This window comes from Balaenoptera acutorostrata, chromosome 14 (genome assembly GCF_949987535.1).
Source record: "Balaenoptera acutorostrata chromosome 14, mBalAcu1.1, whole genome shotgun sequence".
NCBI lineage: Eukaryota > Metazoa > Chordata > Mammalia > Artiodactyla > Balaenopteridae > Balaenoptera > Balaenoptera acutorostrata.
In genome coordinates this window covers 81204402-81229330 of record NC_080077.1, presented here as the reverse complement: position 1 = coordinate 81229330, position 24929 = coordinate 81204402, and the positions used below count along the sequence as shown (strand labels likewise).

Here is a 24929-nt window from a genome sequence, read left to right as displayed (position 1 = left end):
AAAATTTTATCCTAAGTTAAGTTTATTAATGTGAAGTTGATCTGATGATGACTCTTGATTCTGGTTTTGTTTTCAGAGTACTTTGAACGTAACAGTTTTGAACAATTTTGCATCAACTACTGCAATGAAAAACTTCAACAGTTTTTTAATGAAAGGATTCTGAAGGAGGTAATTGCCATACAATTTAGATTTAAGAACCGCATTGAGCTATTTTAAATTTCACGGTACAGAGACATACTGCAGTTAGCCCGATGGATGGGGTGTGATGTAAGGTGGCCCAGGGAATCAGAGATGCCCAGTGTGGGCCCCAGTGGCCCATCAGAAGTGTTAATGGTACAGCTGAGGCTTAGGGACCCAGTAAAAACTCTTAATAGGCACCTCCTCAGAAGTGAATGTCTCTTGCTTCTTACTAGTGACTTTTACTAGACTTGAAATTCTGCTTGTTTCTTTTCCTGATTCTGTTGTCTCTACTCCTGCCACGGCCAAACAATAGTCTGCTCTCAGCCCTGACCTGGACATCTCCCCCTGTTCCTCTGTGTCTCTGCTTCTGTCCACTCTGCTGCCTGCTTGCCCTCTCTCCGTATGGCAGGAAAGCCACCAGGCCAGGAGATTCCCTGGGGCCGCTGGCCTGGCCCACCTCCGGGCAGCTCTTTCCCTGCCAGGATACCTTGTGCACTGCCAGTGGCCTGTCAGTGGGGTGCTTTTGGCTGGACACCATCTCCGGTCCAGTAAGGACTTCCTGCCCCTGCTTGTAGTAGATGGATGACTAGTGGCCTACACTCACAGTCTCAAGTCTAGGAAGGTTCCTTTGTACCACCTCAGAGCACACAGTGAGTAAAAGTAGCTTTGGATCAGTGGGTTTGTGATTAGACTCACCATTTTTTACCTTGTATTTTGAATTCTCCACCTACTGATAACCCTTGTCTTTCCTTCCTTTGAGCCGTTTGAGATATGTCTTACTGAATGAAGAAAGTAGAGTTAAAGGGAACTCAGAATTCATCTGTTAATCTCGTGCAGCCCTTTGTTTTACAGATGAAGAAACTGCAGAAGTTCAGTGACTTCTGCAGGTCTGAACCCTCCTTTCCGGCTGCCGGCTCACAGCACTGTTCCCTTCGTATTAGCACTGCTGTGTTCTGAGTTCCCCACTGTCTCTGGACTTGAAATGTGAAATATTTTCTTTCCTGTTCCCATCCCATTCATCTTTCCCCCATTTTTATTGTGTTTTGTCTTTATGGGTTTCCTAGTACATTCCAACTTTTATACCTTATCTTATAATATCTTATATATTATACCAATTCTGGCATAAATAAAACAGGTTAAAACAAGTACCTATCAGTTAGGATAGTTTCTCTGAAAAGTTTCATCTGGCAGCCTTAGTCCTTTCATTACTGTGTGAAGTTTTGCATGTATGCTTCTCACTTAATCAGCCTTCATTCTTCCCTTCCACACCAGCCCAGCAAGCTTTATGTAGAAACTACATGAAGAGGAGACAGTGCCTTGATCCATGTTTATTTTTATAATAATTCTTTAAAGTAAATGTGTGAAGTTCAAATTCAGGTTGAGTTCAAGTAGACAGTGCCTTCTAGAATGACAGAAACCTTTTCTAAATAGTATGTCTCGTGGGAGGAAATATTTAAACGTTCAGGGGAAAAAAAGGTTGAAATATACATCACCCTAAGCTCATTGCGTTGCTCACCCATCTGTGATAAAATCCCTCCCTCCTCTTTTTTTTTTTTTTTTTTAATTTTAAGAAGATACCAGAATTACATCCAGGAACTTAACTTTGATTTGTAAATTATTCTTCTAAATTATGTTTATTTTCCCCAATGATATACTCCTCATTTATATCACTGTGTAGATATTAGAGCCCATTTGCAGTTAATTGCTCTTTCCTTGATGTTAGTGTTTGTCTATAAATGTTATAAATCTGCTCTACCTGTCTTTAGACGATGATTGAGGGCTATTGAGGATATATAATAGGAGAGACAAATTTCATGTCAGCAGGGAGCTTGTTTGTTTAGCGGTTTTTTAAGTTTTTTAAAATTATCAAAGCAAGTTTTGTTCCTCTGTGTATTCCAGGGGTAAACTATGGCCTTCAGGACAAATCCAGCATGCCGCCTAATTTTACCAATGAAATTTTATTGGAAGCCAGCCATGCTTCTTCATTTACTGTTATCTGTGGCTGCTTTCGCCCTGCAGTGGCATAATTGCACACTTGTGACAAAGGCAGTATGGCCCACAGCTGAAAATATTTACTATCTGGCCCTTCCAGAAAAGTTTGCCGATCCCTGGTCTATTCTACTGGGAAGTTTGACTTTAGAATTGCTAAAAATGTTTCAAAGCCCTGGTCTTGTCTTGGGTTTGAATGGTTATAAACAGATCCCTGTGTTTGTGCCTGGCTGCCCAGTGTATTTCAGGAAAAGCGTGCTTATCTGCAGGAGGGAACATTTCCACATAATGTGAATCATGTTATGCTGGCCATGTAAGTTTTGATTTCGCCTTGCTTTAGGGGCAAGGATTTTTCTTCCCTAATGTTTGGTAAGGCTTGTCAGTCCCCGAATCAGCTGGTGTGAACCTCATACACGGACTAATCAATAACTGTTATGATCGGATATGGTGCAGTGAATCCATTTCCTATCACACAGTAGCTCCATATCTATGATTATGATTATTTCATTTTAGGAACAAGAACTCTATCAAAAGGAAGGTTTAGGTGTGAATGAAGTACATTACGTGGATAACCAGGACTGTATAGGTATGTATTTTTTTTTGCTGTACTTTTGGGAAATATGGGAAGATACAGTGAGATTTCACTAGTAATTTTTCTGTGCTCTGCTGGTGATGGGACTTGAAATTGTGGTACTTGAGAGAGGTTTTACTTCTCTAGTACTGCTAGGAAGTTATTTTTCCTATGAAGGCATCGAATTCAGCTATACTGAAAGTTTTCGTAAAATTCCTTCTATCTACTGTGAGGGATATTTTCTTTCTTAAACAGTTAACGTGAATAAGTTAAGGAGGAAAAAATTGCTTAAGCAGTGAAGGGATTTCTTATCTCGTGTGGGGAAGCCCGAGGCGTCTGCCAGGATTTGGCTTTGCGCATCTGCAAAAGTTCTTTGTTTCTATTCTCTGCATAGGCTGCACCCTCTGGCATCACAACTTCCACTTGTCCCATCCAGATAGCACCGTGCAGCAGGAGAACAGGGTCTCTGTTTTCCTTGTCTGTTTTTATCAGTAGAGAAGCCTTTCCCTGTCCCACCCAGGAAGTGCTCAGTCTGCCTTTTTCTTTCCCACCCATCTCTGAAATCAGCTGTTGGGCAAGCCTTGCTTTGAAAATGGAATCTGACAGTTGAGTCAGCGACTCGTGCTAGATTTGGACAAGATAGTGTAATAGTAATAACAATAACAATAATAACAGTACTTTACATTCGTGTTTCTTCTCAAAGCACTTTCACATCCTACCTGGTCCACTCAGCATATCCCTTCACACACCATATCCTTTCTCAGAGGTATCTTGGCTGGAACTCCTCCCCTTCCATTTCTCCTTCAGCCCACTTCGGTCGTGCATCTGTCAGAATACTCTCATTTATAGCTCAGTTAGCACGTCCCCCTCCACCTCCATTAATTGCCCAAGAAGCATCATGCTCTGACCAGTGCAGTCAGAATCTTGATTTCTCTTCCTATGTCCTGCGACTTTTAGAGTCTGTCCCATTTAACACTTCTGGATTTCCCTTCCTATGTCCTGCGGCTTTTAGAGTCTGTCCCATTTAACACTTCTGGATTTCTCTTCTTATGTCCTGCGGCTTTTAGAGTCTGTCCCATTTAGCACTTCTGGATTTCTCTTCCTATGTCCTGCAGCTTTTAGAGTCTGTCCCATTTAGCACTTCTGGATTTCCCTTCCTATGCCCTGCGGCTTTTAGAGTCTGTCCCATTTAGCACTGCTTATGTATTTAAGCAGCTTACATTTTATAGTTATTTTGGACATGCAGGAAATTCAAAAACATGAATGGAAGGAGCATAAATATGTGCTGTTACTGACGTTTTGCTGGAAAGTTTTTGAATCCATATCTATAAACAGTTTTAAAAAGCTAAACCTGCAAAAACTTGTGTAGTTTTACTTCAATTTGAATATAGATGTCATGCGGGAGTGGAGGGATTTCTGGCTCTTTAGCCTCTGTCCTAGCTTACAGATAGAATGGTTATTATGTTAGTTGCTTTCTTTATGGAGTGGTTTTTCTAAAACCTATATTAAATATATGATGTTATTTTCTAATAAATTGCAGATGTGAAATAAAATTCATCTGCTCTCTGTAGCTTGTGGGAGAATACAATACTTACAGAATCATGTTACATTGTTTCTGACCAGTCCTCAAAATTTGTGATCAGTAAATTTAAAATGTTATGTTTTTTATCCTGTCATATTCTGATTTTTTGAAATAGATTTAATTGAAGCAAAATTAGCGGGAATACTGGATATTTTGGATGAAGAAAATCGCCTTCCCCAGCCAAGTGATCAGCACTTTACATCTGAAGTTCACCAGAAGCACAAAGACCATTTCCGACTCTCTGTGAGTTTGCTACTTCAAAATTGAGCCTCTGGTGGGAAGAAAAACTTTTAGAAAGATGTACTAGACATTAGATATTAGGTAATTAGAATCATAAGTTATGTAAGGCTTTGAACAGCTATAAACATCTTCTGCAATTAATCCAGCACAGTATCTTCTATAGATGACCATTTAATTTGTATCTGTATGTTTCTGCTGCTGCTGATCTATCTAATCAAGGCGATTTTAGCTGGATATAAACTACATTTCACCTATCTAAAATGTACAAAAAAGTTTACCTGTTTTTACGTTCTCCGTTCTGAGTTAAGTGGCCATCAGTTGCTCTGTTTTGTATCATGTGACCTTGATCACTTTCCAGGGGTTAGCACCTCGAGTCACAAGCAGCTACCTGTCTGCAAATTTGTAAGACCAGCAAAGCTTGTGGCTAAGAGTCTGACTGGTGGAAGCAATTCATTTAGTGATAGGTAAATTGATTTTGATGCTCTTTCCTTGGGAGTTTTGAATGGAAAAATGTACTCAGAGAGGGTCATAGAAGCTGCAGCAATAGAAGAATTAGCTAAAGGGAAAAACAGATACAGAAGGCAGTAGAAATAAATGAGAAGTACACTTCTGAAAGGGTCAGAAGACCTGGTTCCGTAAACTGCTGTGCTTGACTACCTGCTGCGGCAGTGAACGGTAGGGCCATTCTCCATAAGGCTGGAGCGTGCAGCTGTTGAGGTGTTTTCCATGTTCACCTAGCTCTGGGTTTATCTTTACACTCAACCACCATCACCTGAGGTAATGCAAGCACAACTCCATCCTTGCACCCAGAAAGAGCTGACTAGCACAGAGAAATGTGGATGTTAATTTCACCCATGAAGGTAGGCGCTGCCTCATCTTAGAACAACAAAGAAAGGAAGGAAGGAAGAAGAGAGAAGCTGCTTAGAGTGGCAGCTGCCTCCTGTACCGTTTATTGTTTTGAGACTGTAGCATAGTATAACATTTGCTGCTTTGATGGGTCCAGGAATTTAAGTGAATGAAAGCAAATATTCTTGTTTCCATACGTCATTAACTAAATCAAGAACGTGAATAGGTTGAAGGCATTAAAAAGCTGATTATAATTATGATAACCTTCTCTGGGGACTGCATCTCACAACTACCTGCTCCATGGACTTGGAGTTCTTCTGTATCCTTAAATAAGTCTCATGATGTGGAGACTGCCTCTCTCTGTTCAGTGGAGATAGAAAAAAGCAGTATGCGTGGGGCTTCCCTGGTGGCGCGGTGGTTGGGAATCCGCCTGTCAATGCAGGGGACACGGGTTCGAGCCCTGGTCCGGGAAGATCCCACATGCCGCGGAGCATCTAGGCCCGTGAGCCACAACTACTGAGCCTGCGCATCTGGAGCCTGTGCTCCGCAACAAGAGAGGCCACTGCAATGAGAAGCCCACTCGCTGCAACTAGAGAAAGCCCACGTGCAGCAACGAAGACCCAACGCAGCCAAAAATAAATAAAACAAATTAAAAAAAAAAAAAAAGCAGTATGCGTCCCCAACAAAACTTGCTGCTAAGATTAAAGACGTACATCTAGTCCTGTTTATTCACTGCTCTCTGTGAAGACCAGTCTGTGGATGCTTGGTTGCCTTTACCAAGAGTACTCACTGCTAGTCAACAAATTATGACCAGGGTTTCAGAGACATAGAGCTCCAAGGACAGCAGACTAAAGCATCGGGAATGGACTATGGCCACTTTCCTCAAAAGGGAACAAGAGCAAGACAGTAAATTCCGAGTTGTACAGATCATTACTTTTATTGTATGTCTTTGAAAATAAAATTATTAATAACCATTTATTGAACCTTTAGCATGTGCCAGGCACGTTCTAAGAGGTTTGCTTGAATTTCTTTATTTGATCCCCATGATAATCCTTTGGGGTAGCTCCTGCTTGCATCCCCGTGCTAGAGGTGAGGGGACGGGCACGGAGTGCTCAGGTGACCTCCATGTTTAGCGTAGAGAGAAAGTGCTGGATTTGGGCAGCAGGCCGGCGTCTTGACCCCAGGGTCGCCCTCTGACTCGTGCCGGCCTGCTGCCACGCAGAGGGGGGCTCTGTGATCTGCTAGCTCTCTCACCCAACGAAAGCCTGGGAAGATTCTGATGTCTTAGCTTGTTCATTTTTGAATGAGATTGTCTTTCTTAACCTTAGGCTATTTTGAGGGTCAGATGTGATCTTTTATTTTGGAAACTTTCAAATACGATACCAACATGAGATATTACAGTTAGATAGTACAACCGGAAAATGATGTTGTTTCCTTCAAATAGATTCAGGCTCATTGTGTAAACGTGTTAGGGTGTATGGTTTAAATCAGTAGTTTGGGTGTTTCTGTAGAACAGTGCTTCTCGACCTTGGCAACGCCTAGGAATCACCTGATGTAAATGGTGTGAGAGGCTTAAAAGTTCTCCAGCTGATTCTCGTCCAGCAGCCAAGCTCAAGAGCCACCACTTTAGACACAAGCATTTAACTTTATAAACCTTTGGTCCTTTTTTCTTTCCTAAGAGATTATAACCAAAAATATTTGCTAGATCTTACTGGTACTTTAAGGCTTATTTAAAAAGCAGTATAATTATATAAAGTATGAAAACTCCCTTCATAATTTTAAGTATTTCACATGCCAGATGTTTTCTAAAGGAAGTTGTGTAGTATATTTTTGATAATTTACTCACTGGTGCATGTATTATTTTTCAGATTCCCAGAAAGTCTAAGCTGGCAGTTCACAGGAACATCAGAGATGACGAAGGTTTCATCATCAGGCATTTCGCAGGGGCAGTGTGCTATGAAACAGTGAGTATAACTTTTACCGGGAGGAAACCATGTGATGTTGAAGCTGTGCTGTGCAACGTGGTAACATCTAGCCACATCTGGCTATTTAAAGTTAGATAAAATTTAAAATTCGGTTCCTCAGTACACCGGCCACATTTCATGTGCTCGATATCCCCACTGCCAGGTGGTAGCGATATTGGACAGCACAGCTCCAGAACATTTCCGCCACCTCAGAAACGTTCTACTGGGCAGCACCATGTTAAGGAATGTTATCACAAGATGGACCGAATCATTCCTGTTTGCTTTATGTTTCAGACTCAATTTGTGGAAAAAAATAACGATGCTTTACATATGTCTCTTGAGTCCTTAATATGCGAATCCAGGGATAAATTTGTCCGGGAATTATTTGAATCATCCACAAATAACAACAAAGATACGAAACAAAAAGCAGGAAAACTTAGCTTCATCAGCGTGGGAAACAAGTTTAAGGTATTTGTGCTCAATGTATTACTTGAATTCTTTTCTTACTGCATTAAAATTGTAATTGTTTTATACTCTACAGTGGATAGTGTAGATCACTCTGAGAAATCCCACGAGTGAGATTCAGGAGCAGACCCTGAACTGTTGATGTTTGTATGCAAAATAACATACAGTAGGCATAGTAATTGACCCTACGGAAACCTTGTAATTTTACGAATGTGTTCCTTCTTGGTGCTTTAACATGTCTGATTGCTTCTCCTAATGTTCTTGCTTCTGCTTACTGTCTGGTTGACCTTCAAACCTTCTCTTTCCCATGTGTTTTTCTGTTTCCTTCCTCATTCAGCAGTTTTGTTTTAGCTGGAGTAGTCCAGCTCCAGATGGCTAGAGAGGACTAGTTGAGTTGAGAGAGGAAAAGCAGGCACTGCCAGGGGCTTCAGGTAAATGATCACCTTCGTGGACTCCTACTTACAGAATGGCTGCCGTGTTAAAAAGAGCCCAGCTCGAGTTAAGGATTTCATCTTGTAATTCATTTTTAACGTGTTTTCTCTCATAGTGCATTTTGGGTGTGCATATTACACTAAAATGTGATGAAAGGCTTTTAATAACTTCTGTAACAGATAAATGCTTTGCGTGGCAAACCCTTCAAATTGCTTATTTGACATTGAAGAACACTTCATTTGTTTCATTAACTTTGGATCAGGAATTTATTCTTTGAGGTCTGATAAGGAATTGTCACATGCTGTGCCTTAGAAATGCAACACTGCTATTTGATTCTGATTGCTGAGTATTTTGCATAGAAAAAGATAATTTAAAAACTTTGTGTCACGTTTCATGAATAAAAAATTATAATAAATAGATCAAAGGAATAGAATTAGTTTCTCTCTTATACATTTCCAGAGTGTTTTTGTTCTGTTTACAAGAAAACTGCATCTGCCTTTCATTATGTGTACTTCAAATATTAAAAATGATGTAATTAGGAACAATATTTAGGACTCAGAATACTAGGATACTAACAGTGTAAGCTTCCTGAAATCCCGTGCGGATTGAAATGGGCTCTAAATAACTAACTTGATAAAATCATGTTTATAAAACAAAAGCTGAAACACAGATACAGGAGAATTGCGCTTATAACACATTTTTTCAGTTAACTGAATAAAAAGTCTTAAACTTTATTGTAAGTTATATTCATTAATTATGAATTTCTTCTTCTCGACAATATTCTTTCTCTTATTTGGATATTCTTAGATTCTTAAATAGACATAATGATAACAGATTGGTTTAAAATAGTACATTAGCCTGTATGAAATGGATATCATTTATTAATTGTTTTCCTACTGTGATATTGTTGTATTCCTAGCAAGAACATACTTGAAATTTTAGACAATATAAATAAAATAAAAAACATTCTTAAAATTCTTTGGACTAAGGTATTTTATATTGAGACTTTAAGTGCCTTAAAATTGCTTATATGCAATACAATGTATTTTGCACATCAAACTGCTTGAAAACTGTAACTAAAAGATGTAACATTGTTAATAATAAAATTTCAAAATGTTTTTATTGAGATACTTTGAAATGAAATATTAGTAGTAATTCTTATTTTTAAATATAGTAGAATAGCTCATTAAATTCAAATTCAAATTCAAGTTATGGGAGGCAATAAAACAAAACAGGCTAGCATTTACAGTAATACTTCAGTTATCGAACATGACCAAGAATCAGAAGTTTTCCACTGTGAAGTGACATTTTCAGGTTATTGAAATAGAACTCTTTTACTATTAGTGTGTTAGAAAAAGTAATTCTTTTTGATGAAAATCATATTCTTTTATTATATACATGAATAATTGTACTCTTTAAAATAAAAATAAAATACAAGTAAAGCATGCGTTGCGTAAGGCTATTTATTATGCCTTTTGGTCTTTGACCGCTGTTCTTTGGTAATTGACGTTCTTCCCTCTTCTCTCAGATGCTATAGTTTATTTTTGCTGCTTCTACTGACTTAACTTTATCTCCATTTTTTGGGAGAATACTGTGCTATGGATTAGGAAGCATGGGCTTTGTCACAGTTGTTTTCTTTCCAAATTAGAGGCTCTTACACTTGCTTTTCATTTGTGTGCTGGTCTAGACTGGTTAAGGTTGTTAGAACTCTGTCAAGCACATCAGTGGGGTATGACTGTATTTTTTTAAACCAGTGAGAAATTCACTCCGTTTTTATAACTTAAGCCTATAATGTCTGAAGTGTTCTGCAGCATCACGCTTAAGAGAATGAGCCTTGGTGTTAGGTCCTTGTTGGAATCTTGGTTTTGCCATTACTAGCTCCCTGATCTTGGCAAGTGATTTATCTCTCTGGGCCTCAATGTTTTCACCTGTAAAATGAGACTACTAATATATCCTTCATTAGAGTTGTGGTGCGGATTAAACATGATAATGCCCGTGAAAAGCTTTGAGCAGTGTCTGACTCATAGAAAGCATTCAGTAAAGTATACCTATTATTATTATTAAGTATAGCTGTGATGGAATAAATATGTTAATTGAAGAATTAACATCTTAATTTATCTTTTGTTAAGTAGTACAATAAGCATCCCAGTATAAAATCAATATAACAATTTAAGTAATTTACTTTGCAGAGAAATAAAGCAAATGCATGATTTTAATGTACTGAACCAGAGTACATTAAAATCACTTAATATTATTAAGAAAAGGAAAGGGCAGTAACTACTTGTACTGTCCATTGTGAAACTTTTTCTTGAGAAAATTGTCCTAGGCTTTAAAAATAATTGAAATGTGAAGTTTTAAAATAGTAGAGAGGGTTTCTAGTAGAGAAATTTTTTCTTGAGAAAATTGTCCTAGCCTTTAAGAATAATTGAAATGTGAAGTTTTAAAATAATAGGGTTTTGGGCTTCCCTGGTGGCGCAGTGGTTGAGAATCTGCCTGCCAATGCAGGGGACACGGGTTCGAGCCCTGGTCTGGGAAGATCCCACATGCCGCGGAGCAGCTGGGCCCGTGAGCCACAATTACTGAGCCTGCGCATCTGGAGCCTGTGCTCCGCAACAAGAGAGGCCGCGATAGTGAGGAGCCCGCGCACCGCGATGAAGCGTGGCCCCCACTTGCCACAACTAGAGAAAGCCCTCGCGCAGAAACGAAGACCCAACACAGCCATAAATAAATAAATAAATTAATTAATTAATTAATTTAAAAAAACCCACAAAAAACCCTAAAAAAAATAAATAAATAAATAATAGGGTTTCTACAGGTAGGCAGGTCAGTTTCATTTATGAAAGGTGTTACATAAAACAGTCCTAATACATAGCATTAGTGTATTATTTTAAACACATTTTCATTCTTAAGGGTGCGTGACACAAGCTACACCCAGCTTGCCACGAGTTCACATACTGCTCCGTTGATCCCTTATTGAATGCCTCCCCAGCAGTTTCATTAACTTCTTGCATTGCCTGTATACTTCTTCCTCATTCACCCCACCTGCAAGTGTGCATGTATGTTTTCTAGTATTGCTCATTCTCAGTCTTTTAATTGTATAAGTTCTGTGTAAGTAAAATAAGTTACTGTCCTTGGCATCATATATTCATCATACATTTCTGCATGTTACTATCTGTTAAAGAGATTGTGTACCAGAAGCTGTTAAATTGTAATGTGTTATATATATCAGTCTTATTGCATGTTATTTTATTCTAATGTTGAAAAGCTAATATTTACTTATGGTATTATGTACTTTTGCTCTTTGAAATAATGAAGTGATTTCCTTTCTTCTACAGACACAGTTAAATTTGCTTCTGGATAAACTTCGAAGTACTGTGAGTACACTTAAAAAAAAGCCACAGGGTTTTTTGTTTGTTTGTTGTTGTTGTTTTTTTCGGCTGCGCCGCAAGGCACATGGGATCTCAGTTCCCCGACCAGGGATTGAACCTGTGCCCCCTGCACTGGAAGTGCCAAGTCTTAACCACTGGACTGCCGGGGAAGTCTTCAAAAACAGGGTTTTTAAATGGTCCTCTTAAACTATTATTAGTAATTACTCAAATAAGCACAGTAAACCTGGAATAATTAGAAATTCATTTAAAACCAAATTTCATCATTAAAAAAAAGATCAGTTTTTAAAATGGTTGTCATTTTGGTTAGGTTTTTTTCTGAAGAAGGGTCAAATATATGTGTGCAGTCAAATTGTTTTATAAATTTATAGAATTCTCTGAATGTTATTAAGATTATCCTATAGCTTCAGGAAAGTGAAAATAATTAGTTATCATAGGGAAGGAAAATGTATTTTTTAGGATTAAAGATAATGCATATAGTTCATTTTCATTTTATTACTCTGGTGGTAACATTCTCGAACATGACAGTGCTGATATGGAAAAAATGGACATAATATTTTTATGCCGTATTATAGTGGCAGTATTTCCTAGGAGCCTTTTTTTTAACTAGACATTTTAATTCTCTCTGTTTTTTAAAGAAAAATTCACCATAGAAAGAAATTTGATACGTGGGTTATATAAATGAGGCATGATTTCATGAGAAGACTTATTTTTTAAGCAAATCCACAGAACTTAACTGATTACTCTTCCTTTTCATGTAGTCATTTGAAAGCCAAATATTTATTCTCTCTGTGCTATTATTGCTTAACTTATTGTTAGATTTGCTTTTGAAGCCATTAAGAAATTCTTTTAACTATCCTCATTGTTTGCAAATATTTATCTCTTTAAGGACAGACCTTCTTTAAAAACCAAGTCTGATGAGGAGGTGTTTTATTTTTAATCACCCAAATATAATGCTACTGTAAAATGATTAGATTATATTTGTGATTTTTAAAAAAGGCATTTCTAAAAAGTGTTCTAAAAGTGTTTGCAGTGAGCGTCATTGTTGACATTAACTATTCAGCTTTGCAAGGTGGCTACTTGGAAGAGAAGCTGTTATTTGGATGTTTAGTGTATTAGCTTCAGTTCCCAACAGTTTCACTGTGTACATAGCAATATTTTCTCTGCCTCATTCAGCAAAAATCTGATAACGGATTGTAAATGAATGCCTTTAAGCTTTTTAAAATACATATCGGTTAACAAACAAAACTTTAAAATGTGCAGTGGTGCAGCTCAGGGACCTACTATATGTTTTTAAAATAGAATGATGAGAAAGGTTGACTTTTTTTTTTTTTTTAGCACTTTGGCCTAAATTTTAAGAGGCATAATTTTATACCATCTTGCCATAGGGCAATTTTCTTATCACAGAAACACAGCATATAAATATACTTAAATGTAGAATAAAATCACATGTATGTCATGCTGTGAAATGTATTGTTTAAATATGTTGAAATATTTTACTAGGAGAGAATTTTCTTTTTACAATAACACAATTTTTTGGTACTCAAATCTAAAATGTATGTTTCTAATATTAGTATATAAATGCTTTACATTATAAAAGTATGCTAATGGTCTTAAGTTCCTTAGTGATTATTTTAAAAGAGGTTCAGAAGTTAATGATAATATGCTCTGAAAGTAGCTGGTATTCATAGAAATAGAAAAATAAGAATGCTATATGTATCATTTTTTTTTTTTTTTAATTTTTTTTATAGCTACTTTATTTATTTATTTATTTATTTTTGGCTGTGTTGAGTCTTTGGTTCGTGCGAGGGCTTTCTCTAGTTGCGGCAAGTGGGGGCCACTCTTCATCGCGGTGTGGGGACCGCTCTTCATCGCGGTGCGCGGGCCTTTCACTACCGCGGCCCCTCCCGTTGCGGGGCACAGGCTCCAGATGCACAGGCTCAGCAGTTGTGGCTCACGGGCCCAGCTGCTCCGTGGCATGTGGGATCTTCCCAGACCAGGGCTCGAACCCGTGTCCCCTGCATTAGCAGGCAGATTCTCAACCACTGCGCCACCAGGGAAGCCCTATATGTATCATTTTTAAAAGTACCTTTATTATTCTAGGGAGCAAGCTTTATTCGTTGTATCAAGCCTAATTTAAGGATGGCAAGCCACGACTTTGAAGGAGCTCAAATTTTGTCTCAACTTCAATGTTCAGGTATTTCTCTGTTTTTGTAATCTATATCAGGGTGTGTCGAGAGTCTTAGTTCAAATAAAATTTAATATATACAGTGTTTTCAAATAATTCACAACTATCTTGATTATTTTTTTTATTTTTTTAAACCTTCTGATCTCTGATTAGATCAGAGTTCTTTTTTTTTTAAAATTTTTATTTATTTATTTATTTATTTATGGCTGTGTTGGGTCTTCGTTTCTGTGCGAGGGCTTTCTCTAGTTGCGGCAAGTGGGGGCCACTCTTCATCCCGGTGCGCGGGCCTCTCATTATCGCGGCCTCTCTTGTTGCGGAGCATAGGCTCCAGACGCGCAGGCTCAGTAGTTGTGGCTCATGGGCCTAGTTGCTCCGCGGCACGTGGGATCCTCCCAGACCAGGGCTCGAACCCATGTCCCCTGCATTGGCAGGCAGACTCTCAACCACTGTGCCACCAGGGAAACCCTATCTTGATTATTTTTAAGTGCAGTAAGACTTTTATATTTCCTTTATTTATAACAGAAGAAGGGCTAACAAATTATTTGAGCAATATTGGGATATAGTTTTATTTCACAATTACGATGTTTTACATCATTGAAGTAAAATTTATAAAAACTCTTCAGCTGTGAACCCAGGTCTCCCTTCGTGGGTGCTTTCCGTGGCCTTCTCAGTCCTGCAGCAGTTCGTTCCCCACGTAACTGGGTCACGTGGTGGGTTTTGGTGTCCTTGCTTCCCACTCCACTACTTGTAAAAAAAAAAAAAAAAGAAAACAACACAATACCCTCGGCTTCTGTGGAACTTTTCTGCACTTGGTTAAACTACCACTTTCTACCCCTCACCCGGCCACATTCTGCCTGTGCTTAGTCACCCAAGTCTTGGGCCCTGGGCTCCCTGTGTTCCTTCCTCCGTGCCCATCCTCCATCCCTCCCACACCACCCCTGCCTCTCCCACAGGTGAGGCCTCTCTTCTCCTGCTGATTCAGGCCTGGGACACTTCCTGAAACTCGCTTGCCTCCCTGACTCCTTATCTTGCTACTCTTAGAGGCGGATTTATTAGAAAGCTAAGGTCGCTTTAGCTTCAGGGTGCCTTATTTAAATGAGCTCCTATCAAAACCCGACCTTGATTTTGTATGCTTTTGTAATTTGTAATTTCATACTTTTTTTCTTAAAGTGCCCTCCCCTAATTATATAAGCTTCGGGCTCCCCAAAGCTACATCTACCCTTGACCCTTCTCACAAAACCTTAGCTGTTTGTGAATCTAATTGTGTCCTTTGTCCTCATCTGCACAGAGAAAGTGGGCAAGATAGATTGGCACTGTTACAGATTCATGACCACTAACCTTCAAAGGGCCCTCATTACCCGCCCCACCAAGTTTCCCTGGCCAGCAGGTTCTGTTTCTCCCCAGACCAGTCAGACCCACCCTGCTCTCTTCAAGTCTCTGAGCCTCTGCTAACAAACAGCCTCACCTCTTTTTACTAACAAGCTGAAAACCTTACCTGTGTGCTACCAAACACTTCTTCTGCCTGCACAACTGCCCTCCTGGTAGAAAGTAGGAAGTGCCTCTCTTCCTCATTGAGACTGTAGTTCTTTGGATCCATCCCTTCCTGCCTTTTCATTAATCTTCGGTATTGATGATCTGTATTGAAGCTCTGAGATGGTTTCTCCCATCGAAACCTTACCTTCACTCCCTCTCACCGACATTCCCTTCCAGCTGCCTCCCTATCTCTGGCCTCACTTTCTTTTCTCCAGTTTTTGCTTTTCTCTCCAAGAATATTCTCTTCTTGCTTTCTCAGTTTCCTGCCTTCCACTCGCTCTTTAACCCGAGGGAATTCAGTGTCCAACAGAATAATTCTTTTTTTTTTTTTAAACATCTTTATTGAAGTATAATTGCCTTACAATGGTGTGTTAGTTTCTGCTTTATAACAAAGTGAATCAGTTATACATATACATATGTTCCCATATCTCTTCCCTCTTGCATCTCCCTCCCTCCCACCCTCCCCATCCCACCCCTCTAGGTGGTCACAAAGCACCGAGCTGATCTCCCTGTGCTATGCGGCTGCTTCCCACTAGCTATCTATTTTACATTTGGTAGTGTACATATGTCCATGACACTCTCTTACCCTGTCACATCTTACCCCTCCCCCTCCGCATATCCTCAAGTCCATTCTCTAGTAGGTCTGTGTCTTTATTCCCGTCTTGCCACTAGGTTCTTCATGGCCTTTTTTTTTTTCCTTAGATTCTGTATATATGTGTTAACATACTGTATTTGTTTTTCTCTTTCTGACTTACTTCACTCTGTATGACAGACTCTAACTCCATCCACCTCACTACAAATAACTCAATTTCATTTCTTTTTATGGCTGAGTAATATTCCATTGTGTATATGTGCCACACCTTCTTTATCCATTCATCTGTTGATGGACACTTCGGTTATTTCCATGTCCTGGCTATTGTAAATAGAGCTGCAATGAACATTTTGGTACATGACTCTTTTTGACCTATGGTTTTCTCCGGGTATATGCCCAGTAGTGGGATTGCTGGGTCGTATGGTAGTTCTATTTGTAGTTTTTTAAGGAACCTCCATACTGTTCTCCATAGTGGCTGTATCAATTTACATTCCCACCAACAGTGCAAGAGTGTTCCCTTTCCTCCACACCCTCTCCAGCATTTATTGTTTCTAGATTTTTTGATGATGGCCATTCTGACCGGTGTGAGATGATATCTCATTGTAGTTTTGATTTGCATTTCTCTAATGATTAATGATGTTGAGCATTCTTTCATGTGTCTGTAGGCCATCTGTCAGAATAATTCTTGATAAGGTTTCCGGTGATTCCCTTGATCCTGAACCACATGTTTCCTCAGACCTCATCTCAGTGGAGTCCGGCAGCATTTGCCTCTGCCCCATCCCCATAACATAGCCTTTCCTCAGCGCCTAAAACAGCGTGTGTCCCTGCCTCTCCTTTGAATTCTCCGGCCATTCCTGCCTCCTCTGCAGGGTCATCTTCTACCTAGATATTATTTGTTAGAGTGTTTTAAGCTCTGGGTTAGGCCTGTTCCCCTTCTCACTCTTGGTCAGTGCTGTTCGGTATAACTTTCCATGGAGGTGGACATATTCTATGCCTGTGTTGTCCAGTATGGTAGCCACTAGATACTTGTGGCTACTGAGATCTTGAAATGTGACTAGTATGACTTAGGTACTGAATTTTTAATTTGTATTTAATTTTAATTTTAAAAAATTTAAATATAGTCACATGTGGCTAGTGCAACTACAGAGCATGTGCCTAGCAACTGTCACACTGGACAACCTAGCTACATATTCTCAATCTAAGTCTCCCCAAGGCCCTTTGATATGACCTAAAGAGTGTGTCTTTTACTCCTCCAGATTTACTGAGATATAATTGACATATAACATTGCGTAGGTTCAAGTTGTGCAACGTGTTGATTTGATACACTAACATATTGTAAAAGGATTGCCACCACAGTGTTAGCTAAGAGTCCCATCAGGTAATATAATTACCATAGCTTGCTTGTTGTGAGAACATTGTTTTTGTTTGTTTGTTAATTATATCTCAAAGCTCTTAATTTTTTTTTTTAATTTTTATTTATTTATTTATTTATTTATTTATGGCTGTGTTGGGTCTTCGTTTCTGTGCGAGGGCTTTCTCTAGTTGCGGCAAGTGGGGGCCACTCCTCATTGCGGTGCACGGGCCTCTCACTATCGCGGCCTCTCTTGTTGTGGAGCACAGGCTCCAGACGCGCAGGCTCCGTAGTTGTGGCTCACGGGCCCAGTTGCTCCGCGGCATGTGGGATCTTCCCAGACCAGGGCTCGAACCCATGTCCCCTGCATTGGCAGGCAGATTCTCAACCACTGCGCCACCAGGGAAGCCCCATGAAATTCTTAATGTACTTCTGTGAGCCTAGTTGTCTGCAGCTACAGGGCAAGCCAAGGGACTCAGAGGTTGGGATGCACACATTTCTGAGGGTACTTGTTCGTTTGATATAAATAAAATGGCCAACAATTGTGACAATATCAACCAAACCTTACTTTTATTTCTCCAAGCAGAGCCAAAAACTAAATCTAGATCTGAGCTCTCCATAGGAATAATTGCATTTATATGTTCCATTATATTATATTAAATTTAATTTAAGATTACGTTTAATTTAATACTAAACTTTGTTTAATTATAATACATAATGTTATACATTATAGTATTATATATAAATTATATATTGCATATAATATATATTTATTATATTTAAGTTATAGTAGCTATATATGTTCACTGTAACAAAAATGAAATGGTACAGAATAATATAAGTAAAAAGAAGTCTCACTTCTCAGGGGTGACCACTTAACTCTGTGTCTTGGACATATTTTTCATACTTGTTAAACCTCTGCCATGTTATTTTTAATAAATATATCATATTCTATCATACGGTTATAATTTAATTAATATTTAAGTGATTTCTGTGTTTTCTATTACCAACAGTGACCCAGTGAACATGTAGACCTTCTCTGTGCATATCTTTGCCCACATACGTGACAAGTTGTAGGATAGATTCATCAAAGTGGAAAATAGTCAAAGGGATAGATATCTATTATTAACACTTAATATTAATTTAATAATATAAATAAATATTCCAAACTGCTATCTAAAATTGTTGCACTGGTTTACTCTCCCATGAAGAATGTATGTGTGTGTTTTCCTACACCGTCATCACCCCCAGGTACTATTGGGGTTTTACATCTTTGCCAATCAGATAGGTTAAGATTCAATCTGATTGCCTAGAGAGGCTATCTTTCCAATGAGATTATTTTAAAATAAAAATCCACTCATTTTAAAATATTTTATAATTTTATTTTGCTAATTTAACTTTTTGACCAGCAGAAATTTATTTTGGTATAAGGAGTGAGGTAAGGATCTGATGTTATTTTTGTTTTCTAAATGTCTAGCCATTTGCCCCTAACACTTTTTATTGAATTATCTTATTTTCTTCATTGATTTAAATAGTCCTGTAGACTGAAATCCAGGTCTTCCTATAAACAAAAGTCCTGGCATTATCTATAGTAGTTGAGCCTTTCCCTATTTTATGCTTTTCCTGACATGAAGAGCTCACACTGACGCAAGGCTCAAATTAATCACTTAGTAGAGTCATACTGAATATAGATAGTCATCCTATAGACCCTTTACCCCAGTAGACTAATTCCTTTGAGAGGTGAGTGAAAGGGGGTCTTTATAGTGAGAAAGTGTGCTCTCCTATCTTTTCCGTTTGCTTGAAGCGCTGGTGAGAATCGGGGAATGTGTTTGACTTTGTCTTGGAGACTCTTACCAGGAATCTTGTTCCAAAAGCAACCTCAGGACTTGGAAAATAGCCTAATGCAGATCTTTGCCTCGTATACCGTGATTGTGACACAAAGGCTTCCAGCAGGAAAAAAAGACACAAACTACATTTGAATTTTTTAGAGACCAGTCGTTTGTCTCTAGAAAATAGTTAGTCAAGCTAGTTTTAGATGAAATTTGGCTACAGTAGTTTTTAGGTGGTGGGTAAGCTGGGACATATTGAGTATAAGTATGATATTTTCTATGTAATATTTCATTGCTGATAATTTCTGTAAATTACCCCTTTTAATTTATAAAATTCTTTGATCATTTGCAAGTTATCCTTGGACTTCTGCACGGTGATTGGCAGTAAAACTTATGTTTGTTTATGAACGTAGGTATGGTGTCTGTTTTGGACTTGATGCAGGGCGGTTTCCCATCGCGGGCTTCATTTCACGAACTCTACAACATGTATAAGAAGTATATGCCAGATAAACTCGCAAGATTAGATCCAAGACTATTTTGTAAGGTACAAATACTACCTAAATTGAGATATCTGAGCTATAAACTATCTTTCTTATTAATCCCTAATTGGCATTTAAATTTTATTTTTCAGGCTCTTTTTAAAGCTTTGGGCTTAAATGAAATCGACTACAAGTTTGGGTTAACAAAAGTGTTTTTTAGACCTGGCAAGGTAAATACATTTTTATTTTAAACTTTAACATAATTAATAAGGATAGTCGGAGTCAGTGAATATTTTTAAGTGTTCAGTGATTTATATTATTCTTAAAGAGCATGCGTATGTGTGTGACACACATACACGCAATTTTCCCTCTGGTGAGAAGTTTACAATGTATTTAGTACTCTGTACAGGTTTTTTTTTTTTTTTTTTTTCCAGCTTTGGAGGTATTGGAATCAGAGGATTGTTTAGTTGGATTTTTTACTTAAATAAGGGTTAACCTGAGATACTTCTGTTTTAAACAAGTTGAAAGCTTTTCTAAAACATATTCCGTCTTCAGTAATTAAAAAATTCACAGTACTTTTGAGTCTTCATTGTGAGAATGAGATCTATTAGAGCTTGATAGATGTGTAACATACAGAAAATTGGACTGGAGTCTGTGGTGACTTCTGTCAAATCGTAGAAGGAATGACTGTATAAATACTTTTGTATGTAACATAATTTTCTTAGGCTACCCCTAGTTTTAGTATTTACAGATTCTTGTACTAGTCCTGTACTAGGATACAAAATTGAGTTATAGAATATTTCATAACTAAATATATACAATACAGAAATACTTAAATGCTCTTCACAATCTGTTTATAATATTTTCACCATTCCTGACTTCTTTAATATTGATTGAATATTGCATTCTCATAATTTTAAACACAATTGTTATTATATAATAGACAACTATACTTGTTTGACTTAGCAAAATCATTAATAAATATCTCTAGTTCCTTGAAGGCTAAATTAATCATAATAAATAAATCTGACTTCACATCTTGGGGCATGAAATTAAATCTGTGTAATGCATTACCAATGTATGCACTTTCCTGTGAACATTTTTACTGCAGAGAAGTTATATGATCTCTTATAAAAGAAAAAATGTTAAGAATATAAGTATTCATAGTTGGCTTAGCTGTAATCACACATATTTATCATAAACTCAACATTTCTCATTTCAGGACTGTAGTAATTATTTTAGAATTAAGAGCTTGGTAAAGCACTTGGTCTTATTTGCCTCCAGAAAAATTTATCAGTCAGAAGGATACAGTGAAAGCGCAAGGCAGATTTTCAAAGATCTTTAATCTCATTATATTACCATTAATTTAATTTCGATTATAAGAAACTGTTATTTTGATAGATGTGTGACATCTTCAATATATTGTAGTGGGATATTTGGTAAAGGATAGAAATCAGTATGTAATTTGGTGGTAAATTGTGGAAATAATGCATTTTCGTATTTAATAACCTAGTAGATGTTTTATTTGTGTTGTGTGTCTCTTAGTAGCAGTTTCTTACCCCTGACCAAAGTAAAGATGGGGATCGGAAGAGACACAGTAGTTTTGGTGGTACCTGATTTGATAGAGCTGACCTTCACTTCTCCAGTGATCTGAGAATATGGCTGAGCCAGCTCAGAGAGATAGTAGACCTGTTTTCATTCTTTTGTCCATAAAACCTTTTTGCTAACCATCTGCAGTGGTCATTTAAGATTCTTTTTCTACTTTTCCTATTGAGCCTGCGAACTAGCAGTGAGTAACCCCCCAGCCCAACCACTGCAAAAAAAGATCCTGGAAGAAGGAAGAGAAAGGCAGCCAAATTCAGCCAAGTGTGCTTGGGTTTGCTGTGTTCCCCACTGAGACATGTCTGTGTAATGGGCTTGTGACCACTTCCAGAAAGCTAGATTTTGGATTTGAGTTCCAGTTATGTTGTATCTCTCTGTGTGTTTAAACACATCTGTCCTTTGATACTGTTAGCCAATGATTTTTATCTCCTAGTTTGCAGAATTTGATCAGATTATGAAGTCCGACCCTGACCACTTAGCAGAGCTGGTCAAGAGGGTCCATCACTGGCTCATCTGCAGCCGCTGGAAGAAGGTTCAGTGGTGCTCACTGTCTGTCATCAAACGTAGGTGTTTCCTTCCACTCCGAGATACGCAGTTATTCTGGAAATGAACTGGTTTGTGGAATGTTATACATTTGCCTCGGTGGTGAGCGCTCGACAGCAGGGACTGTGTCACTTATTCATGCTGTGTCCCTGGTTCCTCCCCTAACGCCTTACATGTAGTATGTAATAAATTCGTACCTGTGGACTTTCTTTTTTAAGTTTTGTGAGTGTATGATACTTATCTTCTTTAATCGCATGCATTATATGATAATTAATTTCATTCACGACCTAAAAAAAAAACCCAGAACTCACTATCTTGATTCTTCCACCCACCCTCCTTTCCTCTCCCTTTCTCCCCTGCTCCCCACACCGTACCCCAGTCTCTCAGACTGAAGCCAGAACTTTTCTTTCCACCCTCATGGCATCATCAGAATACACACGCTAAAAGTGTCGCAGTCGTAATTGCCTCTTCTTGTCCCTGAAATCACGCCAGTCAGCAAGCTCTGTTGATTCCCCCTTCCAGACACTGTACATTCTCCACTCTTTATTGCCATTGCCTTACTGGAGCCCTTCTCTCCAGCTTGCATAGTAGCTTCAGTGGCTCCCAAACTGGTTTTCCTGGCTTCCCAGACTTATCTGCCCAGAGTCTCTAACTAAAAGCCTTTGATTACAGCTTCCTTTAATAAAGGGCAAAGTCTAAAGTCTTAAAATATTGTAGCAACTACTTATCTCTGACCCAAAACAAGGATGAGGGACAGAGTAATTTGGGGTTACCTGATGGTCTATAGCAAACCTTTAGTTGTAGGGAGTATTGTTAGTAACTTGATTAAATTTATAATCCCCTGCCCCAGGCATACTCTCCACAGTACCTGGAAGAGTGCTAGGCACATGAAGAGGATTCAGTACATTGCTGCTTATTAATAAAAAAGAATTCCTTTGACCTAATGATAAGGAATCATGCAAGCAACGTGCATGCGATCATGAGGTCTTTTGTTAGTCAACTGTGATATAAATAAAAACAAAACTATAATAATAAAAAGACAACAGAAGCTCTTTTCCCATCACTTTCCAAGTGAAATATGAACACACTTGTCACTATAGTTAAACGCCTTCAGCTTTAAACATTGCATTATGATGGAAAACGTATTATATTAAAATTATTTCTGCTGTGCTGTTCGTTTGTGAACGGTGTTGTGCAGTGGTCAAGTCAGTAAGTAGACAGGATCTTTGCAGCATGTTAATGGGGGACCTCTGAAAAAAATGTCTCCAGGTCAGATCAGTCTAGGGTATCGAGTAACTGAAGTTAAGTAGAGTCCTTTATTGTAGCATTCTTAGAGACCTCACTCAGTATGTTCATTGTGAATCTCCAGAAGGAGGTGTAGCGCATAGCTTTTCCTGAGTTCATTTAACAGGTGAATCCTTTTTTCAAGACACCGCCTGTTACCATTTCCTAGACCGATATTACCTAGGACAATTTGGGACGCATTAATGTAGCATAACAAGGAGATAATATATTTAAAATGTACACCTAGCCATATACATGATATGCTTTTTATTTTAAGAAGTATAAAGAACTAAAGAAATGTTAAACTTGCCAGTTTTGATGTCTGATATAATATGTTCATCAAGATTTTGTGTTTCTTGAGAATTGCTTTGTGGAAATGAATAGTTTTTAAAAATCCTGTATGTCTGATTTAAACTAAGTAATTTTCTGTCACTATGTTTTCCTCTTACACATAGTGAAAAACAAAATAAAATATCGAGCTGAAGCCTGCATTAAAATGCAGAAAACTGTTCGAATGTGGCTTTGCAAAAGACGACACAAACCTCGGTAAGATGAATAGAGAGCCTAAAGAATCCAAAAAAACCTATTTACCCTAATATAAAATGGCATAAAGTCATAATGAAGAGCAGTTTGCATACTCACAGAGTTTCCTTTTGTCTCATGTTCTTTGTAAAAGATGTATTAGTCTGTTATTCATGTTATTTATTGGACATTAGTTAATTAATTGCTTCATTAATTCATTACTTGCCTCATTCTATAAAAGGATTTGAAGTAGCTTAGAAAAATGTAAACACTGTAAAAGGTTGAAAGAAGCTGTTTTATTCTGATTATTTTAGTGACTTGAGTTTATTGATAAATGTCAAATTGACATTGTTTTTAAAAACATCTCATTAATATTTTGACCATAATTTTCAAGATTACCTGTAGGAATTATATTGTCTCACTGTCAGTTTAGTCTTTATTTCTTATTTGATTCTACTCTTTTATGTTTTTCTATAATTTGAATTCTCAAATTTTTCAGTGTAAGTGTAGAAGGCTTAAATCTTACTGACACATATTAATGTCATTCACATCCATATTTGATGATTTCTTTTACCCTCAACAAAAGATCATAAAAAAAGAGACTATTGAAGAACATGAAAACAGAAGTGAAATCTTCTGTTTAACAATATGTTTGGTATTTTATTAAAATGAAAAATCTGTCTGCAGCATTAAATGGTAAAATTAAACTCTGATGAAGTGTTGTTATCTTTACAGCATTGATGGCCTGGTTAAGGTGGGCACACTGAAAAAACGGCTTGATAAATTTAACGAAGTAGTAAGTGCACTGAAAGATGGAAAACCAGAGATGAATAAACAGGTCAAGGACCTTGAAATTTCTATTGATGCTTTAATGGCCAAAATTAAGGTATGTAATTTTAATCCAAATGACTTTGACCTTTAAAAATAATTTTTAATACCTTTTGTTATTGGTAGTGTCCTTTATTTAAAGATACAAAACGTTACAGACGTTGAGTCTCAGTGATAAGTGATGCCCAACATATTATTTACTCTGTATTTGAAAATTTTCATTGCAAAAATATTAAAAAGAAGACAATTTTTGTGCAGTTCATCTGTTGCTAGGAAAGATTTTTCCAAAATACTAACTAAAATACTATACTCTGTTGGTAAGCTTTTGCAAAATCATTACTGAGAGAGGATTAATGCATATTAATTTTGTTTCATGTTTTTCTACTTTCAGAAACTAATTTTTAAATTATAAAAGTAATATAATACTATTGAAAATCTGGAGACAATCACCCCCAAATCCTTACCCCCGACACTAACACATTCAACTATTATACTGTTGCATATTCCTCTCAATCTTAGTTTA

The 24929-nt window shown here is 37.8% G+C and overlaps 1 protein-coding gene across 7 annotated transcripts in view; it reads left to right on the top strand.

Annotated features, from left to right (window-relative positions):
• The window catches only part of MYO6 (myosin VI), a 139759-nt gene that overhangs the window by 84981 nt on the left and 29849 nt on the right, over positions 1–24929 (top strand). For 6 of the 7 annotated variants that reach the window (XM_057527753.1, XM_057527752.1, XM_057527751.1 and 3 more), the window contains exons 15-26: positions 77–168; positions 2683–2755; positions 4438–4565; positions 7277–7372; positions 7667–7840; positions 11605–11643; positions 13759–13852; positions 19562–19692; positions 19780–19857; positions 21663–21792; positions 23512–23602; positions 24314–24464. In XM_057527753.1, the coding sequence (XP_057383736.1) occupies positions 77–168; positions 2683–2755; positions 4438–4565; positions 7277–7372; positions 7667–7840; positions 11605–11643; positions 13759–13852; positions 19562–19692; positions 19780–19857; positions 21663–21792; positions 23512–23602; positions 24314–24464 (1277 nt within the window). Of the gene's footprint in view, positions 1–76; positions 169–2682; positions 2756–4437; positions 4566–7276; positions 7373–7666; positions 7841–8174; positions 9058–11604; positions 11644–13758; positions 13853–19561; positions 19693–19779; positions 19858–21662; positions 21793–23511; positions 23603–24313; positions 24465–24929 lie in introns of those variants that run through there. The other variant, XM_057527754.1, reaches the window with a different exon arrangement.